The sequence below is a fragment of the Mus caroli genome, chromosome 8 (genome assembly GCF_900094665.2).
Source record: "Mus caroli chromosome 8, CAROLI_EIJ_v1.1, whole genome shotgun sequence".
Taxonomy (NCBI): Eukaryota; Metazoa; Chordata; class Mammalia; order Rodentia; family Muridae; genus Mus; species Mus caroli.
The window spans coordinates 102084565-102091278 of record NC_034577.1 but is presented as its reverse complement, the minus strand read 5'-3'; the positions used below and the strand labels follow the sequence as shown (position 1 = coordinate 102091278).

The 6714-nt window shown below is 45.9% G+C and overlaps 1 protein-coding gene across 1 annotated transcript in view; it reads left to right on the top strand.

The window, feature by feature from the left end:
- The first annotated feature begins 1305 nt into the window (after positions 1 to 1305).
- Positions 1306 to 6714, top strand: part of LOC110299970 (ATP-dependent RNA helicase DDX19A) — a 21318-nt gene continuing 15909 nt past the window's right edge. Inside the window, exons 1-2 of the mRNA XM_021169953.1 lie at positions 1306 to 1456; positions 5467 to 5515. Of these exons, the coding sequence (XP_021025612.1) occupies positions 1400 to 1456; positions 5467 to 5515 (106 nt within the window). The 5' untranslated portion in view covers positions 1306 to 1399. The remainder of the gene's footprint in view (positions 1457 to 5466; positions 5516 to 6714) is intronic.

The following is a 6714-nucleotide window of genomic DNA, read 5'->3' as shown; positions in this document are numbered from 1 at the left end:
CCTTTGAGGTGTGCAGGCTAGCTGTGGGCTGGAAACGAATGTTCTGGCAGAAGGTAAGGTATTACCCAGGGTTGTTTCCAACAATAGCTGAGTCGATTCATTGTTCCACTTGGGCTTTCAGCCGACACCTCCAGAAATCAACCTCACAGTGGATGCAGGTGGTATGAAAGAATTTTTTAAATTCATTAAATGCAGGAGTCGTGGTACATGCCCGTAATCCCAACACTCGGGAGGCAGAAGTAGCAGAATTTCTGAAAGTTCAACACTATCCTGTTCTACATTGAGAGTTCCAGGCCAGAAGGAAGGAAGGAAGGAGGAAGGAAGGAAGGAAGGAAGGAAGGAAGGAAGGAAGGAAGGAAGAAAAGGTTAGGAAAGGAAGCAAGCCAGCTGGGTGTGAGAAGGCTAGGTTGATTCCATGACAAGCTTCAAATTGGCAGTTAAGGAGACTAGGTCTAACTCTGTTTCCAAGAATTTGGCAATTCCAGGCAAAAATCGTTTGTTTTTTGAGACAGGGTTTCCTCTGTGTAACCCTAGTTGTTCTGGAATTTGCTCTGGCCACCAAGTTCTGAGATTAAAGGCCTGTGCCACCTATGCTTAGATCATTTCATTCTTAGTTGTGTGTATCCGCATGTGTGTCTGCGACCGCATAGGCCACTAGAGAGCGTTCTTCTTCTTCTTTTTTTAATATTTATTATTTATATGTAACTACACTGTAGCTGTCTTCAGACACACCAGTAGAGGGTGTCAGATGTCATTATGGATGGTTGTAAGCCACCATGTGGTTGCTGGGATTTGAACTCAGGACCTTCGGAAGAACAGTCAGTGCTCTTAACCGCTGAGCCATCTCTCTTGAGAGCGTTCGATCCCTTGTAATCTAGGTGTTGGAGATTATTAAGGAGGAAACCGAGTTCAAGGTAGCCTTGTTTTAAAACAAGACACCTTGTTTCAAAACCAAAAAATGGGGAAGTATTTTAGTTATGAAATGAAGCGATGGGGCGAGTACTAAGTAACTCTCTGCAGAGCTCTAGGACGTTAACTCAATCAGATCGCACCTGGCGAGATGGAATTTTTTTTTTTTTTTTTTTTTCCCGTCCTCTTTTTAGCATTTCGAGACAGGGTTTCTCTGTGTGGCCCTGGCGGTCCTGGAACTCTCTCAGTAGATGAGGCCGGCCTCAAATTCAGAGATAAGCGACGCAGGACCTTAAAGTGCTAAGCTCCGCACGCTTATCTTCCTGGGGGCGGAGCGCGGGTGGAAGACGGACGCGAGGGGCAGGAACTGACGTCAACTCCGCGCGGGTCTTTTTCCGCTCCGTGTGAGTGGCACTTGGCGCGGGCTGGCGTTCGGCGCTGGTGTTGGCGGGGCGCGGAGCATCTCTGCAGGTCGGCTCGCCTCGGAACCATGGCCACCGACTCCTGGGCGCTGGCGGTGGACGAGCAGGAAGCCGCTGTCAAGTCGGTCAGTGGCCTGGCGGGGATTAGGGGACTGAGGCGGACGTGGTTTCCAGCACGGGGATCTCGGAGCCGGGCCGGCCCGCGCCCGCTGGAGTTTGCTGTGGGCGATCACTTAGCGCGGCGGATTTGCTCCGACAGCGAAGAAAACCCGCAGCAAGCTTCTTATCCGAGTTTGGACTGAAAAGTTGCTCCCGCGGTGACACTCTTCATTAAGTGTGTGAGGCCCCAAACTGGCCCTTCTCTTGACCTCTTACAAGAAATGGCAACATAAAATTCTCTTTTTTTTTCGTTGTTGAGGGATAGTTTTTGAGTGAGTTTATGCTGCCTTTCACCTAACAGCCCCACATTCATGCTTAACTGCCAAGCGGTTAAGTTTGTAGCTCGCCAGAATAACGGGTTTTGTTTGTGTTAATGCTTCACTTAGCAACAAAGGCAAACTGTCTAGTTGCTATTTTAAGTGACGTATAGTTTTTGTTAGATTGTTTGTGTGTTTTTGGAGGGGTGCGTTGGTGGGTTCGAGACGGTGTAGCCCAGGTTGGCCTCTGACTTGCTAATTAGCTGAGTCTGGCCTTGAGAGCTCCTGCATCCCTATCTCCTCCTCCTCTTAAGTGTATGAGTTACAGCTTTGCTGCCTGTGTTTTTGACACAGCCCAACTGGCTTCACTATTTACCTCGGGGTCGCCTCAAATACTTTCTTTTAATATCTTATGTTTTCTATGTGTGTGTATGGGTGTTTTGCCTGTTCGTATCTATGCACCACACTTGAGCCTACATATGTTAGAAGAGGGTTTTAGATCCCCCTGGAACTGGGAATTACAAACTGTTGTGAGCCACCATGTGGCGCTAAGAACCCAACCCTGGCCCCTCCGCAACAGCAGCGAGCTCTCTTAACTCTTAAACCAATTCAGCTGAAGAATGAGCAGTCGATTTTCTTAAGAAGCTCTCCTTATTCTTTGTTTTTAAAAGTTATTTGGATTTGCTTTGTGTATATCCTCGTATTTTGAACATGGATGTGCTGCATTCACGTGTGGAGGTCAGGAGGTAACTTGTGAGGGCAGGTTCTCTTCCTCCAGTTTGTCAGGCCATCTTATGAGCCCCATCTGAAGTTTCAAATCTAGTGATTATTCCTAAGACATAGTGACTGAATTTTTTTTTTCTTCAATTTAATTCTGTGTGTAGCCCTGGGTATCTTGGAATTTGCTCTGTAGACTCAGAGACTCACCTGCCTCTGCCTCCTGAGTGCTGGGACTACAGGCGTGTGCCACCATGCCTGGTGTAATTACATGTTTTGAGAAGAGGATATATAATTACATGTTTTGAGAAGAGGATCTCACTTTGATGTCCAGACTGGCTTCAAACCCCTGGAATCCAGTAATCTTCCTGTCTTAGCTGGAATCGCAGGAGAGGACCACCATATTTTTGGCTTTTAAAAATGTACTGCCAAAAACTGGGGAGTTAGTTTTGTAAATCACCCTTGCCTAGCCTGAATAAGGTCCGGGGTTGGAAACCCTAGCACTACAGGGGTTTAAAAAAAATGTATGCCCCTAATCTCATTATGAGAGGACTGTCACCAGAACTACTTAAACATCCTTGATTTGTTCTAACCATTCTGCTTATCAGGAAGCTGTTGTAACCTCCTTGAGATAAGCCTCACCACCATCACCCCAGCGTGCACATGCCGTTCACCACATAGAGTTGTGAACATTTCCTGTCCAGAGAGGCAGGATTAATCATCAGGGTCTGTGCGTGGCCAGTGAATCCAGAACAAAGGATGCCAGGCTGTTTATTGGTTGGCTGTTCCTAGCTATGGGTTACTCTTCACTCTCAAGACAGGCATGCTTGTCTACCAGCATTTCTTCCCAGCAGCTTAGTAAACGCTAACAAATTCTTGCTTTTTGATATTCTTTGGCTAGCCAGTCAAGAGAGAGCTGTGTGTTAACACATTTGTAACCAATCATGGTTTAATGGACTTGGTTTGTTTGTTTTTTTTTTTTTCTTTCATCAGGCCTTCTGGAGGCTACTTTAATTAATGTGGTTGAATTAGGAAACTCCAGATGATCTTAAATGTTCAGACCATTCCAGTTGTATATTTCTGCTGATCCATGTGTATAAATGAGGACTAACCAACCAATGATAAGTTCTGCTGTGTGATGCCTCCCCAGGTCTGCCTGCTTTCTCATGACCTCTCTCCCATTAAAGGAGAAATTGTGCTCACCTGCTTTTTCTCTAGAAAACCTGGTTCCTAAACTCTCTTACTGTTGTGGAGGTTTAGATGAGATGTTCCCCATAGACTTAGACATTTTAACACTTGGTCCCCGGTTGGTGCTGCTGTTTGGGGAGTCTTAGGAGCTTTGGCTTTGTTGGAGGAAGTATGTCCCTGGAGGCAGACTTTGTGAACAGAAATTGCCTTATTTCGATACAGTTAAAGATTCAAGCCTTCAGCGTCTGGTCCCAGTCGCCATGCCTTTGCTCTCCATCGTGGACTCTTATCCCTAGAATAACTCTAGAACCACAAGCCCAAGTGAAGTCTTCTGTAAGTTGTCCTGGTTATGCTGTTTCGTCACAGCAATAGGAAAGTCAGTAGTACACATGAGAGTGTGCATCTCCATTTCTCAAAGACTTACAGTAGGTCAGTCAGAGAGGGCAGGTGGGGGTGGGGAACAATACCACTGTCAAAGTACAGCAAGTCTGAGATCAGTACAGTGACTCTAGGAAGAGTACCAGCACACCAGTACAGGTGTGTTGGTTCACACTTTTAATTTCAGCACTTGGGAAGCTGAAGCAGGTGATCTCTTGAGTTCAAGGACAGCCAGATCTATGCACAAAGACCCTGTCTCTAAACCAGTAACCCACGATGTTAACTTAGGGATCTTGGGGACAGACCCAGGGCTGGGAACATAAATCATTTGTCGTAGTTGCTTTTGTCTTTGTTGACACAAGATACAAATCCAGGACAAGAACAAGAGTTTAAGAGTTGTGACGCACGCCTTTAGTCCAGCACTGAGGAGGCAGAGGCAGGTGGATATCTGAGTTTGAGGCCAGCCTGGTCTACCTGGTGAGTTCTAGAACATCCAAGGCTATACAGAGAGCCCTGTCATAGGAATGTGCCCCCCACCCCCCAATAGTATTTTTGGCTCCCGGTTTAAGAAGGGCACATGGTCTGTAATGGTGGAAGGCATGGTGCTGGAAAGCACGCCGTATCCTCAAGTCAGAAGGAGAGAGCTGCTGCTGCTTCTTCATTCAGTCCTCATTCAGTCCTGGACTGGGAAAGGTGCTGCCCAAATTTCAGTGTAGGTCTTCCTACCTCAGGTTAACCTTTCAGGAGTTTGCCTTCCATTGTACGTACCATCAAGTTGACAGTCAAGATTGTCATCCCACCTTCAGACCACACTCTGAGCAGTTAGTTATATGTTATTATGATACCTATGACTATGACTGTGAAATTCATAAGTCTCATCATGATCCTCAACTTCTGATCTTCCTGCCTCCATCTCTCAAGTACTGTTATCGATAAAGGCCTGTTTAACTGCCCTCAGCTTATGATGCATTTTAAACTAACTTACATTCAGGTGTTTGGTTGGGTAGGCAGGATAGATAACTTGCTGTTATTTAAGTTTGGGGTTAAAGAGGTTGGGACATGGCATAGTGGCAGCACACTTATCCAGTTTGTTTTGTGCCCTGGGTTTGACCCTGGTTTCACAAACCCAGACAAGCAAACAGAACCTTGGAGACATTCTAGAAAAAGTGTAAGTTAGAAGAAAAGCAAATGTTTGAAGCTTTTTTCTGCTGTGTCCCCATAGCATCATGATTAACCCATGCCCACCTCCTCTGCTTCTGCTGCTGAGGAAGGAAACATGAGATGGTTATGCCCGGGCCCTTGGTGCTTCTGTATTGAGTAGAACAAACCAGCTCCCCAGCCAGCTCTGCAGTAGTGTCTGCTAACCTCTCACGAGGCATCCCGCTGCCTTCCTTGGTTGGGTCTTTGGCTTACTGTTTTCTTTTATTCTTACTCAGATGAGCAGTTTGCAGATCAAGGAAGAGAAAGTCAAAGCAGACACCAATGGTGAGTCACTGGTAACTACAGACTAGGTTCCTCGTCATGGCAGCAAGCAGTGGGACTGTCATGCTAGAGTCATGCGGCACATGTCAGCCCTGGAATTAGAAATTAGAAGGCTAATGATGCCTTAAAAACAAAATCACTATTGTTCTCCTGTTTGGTGCTTGAATCTTTTGAACTATGACTGGGTTCAGGCATTGTGGCTCCCATCTGTGATTCCAATGGTCAGGAGGAGTGTTGGTTTTTTAGATCCCTCCTCCTCTAGGACATAGCAAAACCTTATCTCAGAAATAAACAAGCAAAAATCAACAACTCAAAGTATAAAAAAGCACAAGGCCCTCCTCCACGCTGTTCTAGTGCTCTCACGCCAAGGTGTCCATTTGCTGGTCTCCTCTAGCTTCTAACGAAGCACCACAAAGGTTTACTGTTTAGTCATAATAGCTGCCGGGTGCGTAGGCCTGTGCTCCCAGGAGAGGCAGAGGTAGAGACCAGCTAGAGCTACAAAGTAAGACTGTTTCTCAAAAAACATCATCCAATCCACTGCTGCTTATTGCTTCAAGGCTCAGGAGATTGGAGAAGATCAAGTGTTGCTTCTGGGAGCTTGTAGAAAGATCTTATTCCAGATCTCTCCCCTGACGCCTAGTGGTTTGCTTGGCAGTTTTTGGTATTTCTTGAGTTTTAACAATTTTTCCCAGATCTCTGCCATCACTTCACATGGCATTCTCCTATATAGCAGTCCTTCTTCCACTGATTGATTGATTGATTGATTGATTGAAACTGCTGGGGATCTATCTCACAGCCATAAACACTTGAGGCAAGTGCTCTGTCACTCCTTAGCCCTGGGCACCCCCTTTTTATATGGGCCCAGTAACATTGGATTAGGGTACACGGAACTAGTGGTATCTGCAGTAACCCCATTTTCAGATAAGATCCCTCTTTGAGGTACTGGTGACAAGGACAAGGATAGATGACTTTAGGAGTACTGGATTCAGTCCATGACACAGGAGTGAGAACTGCTAGTGACATTTTACTCTAGTTTAATTTCTCTTAGGTTGGTCATTCATTCATTTGTTTTTGTTTGCAGGGTCTTGCTCTATGACTGAGGCTGGACTTGAATGCACAGCATTTCTCTAGCCTCGGCATCCTAAGGGCCAGGATTACAGATTTGTGGTACCATGCCTGGCTCTGAATTTTTTTTTTTTTTT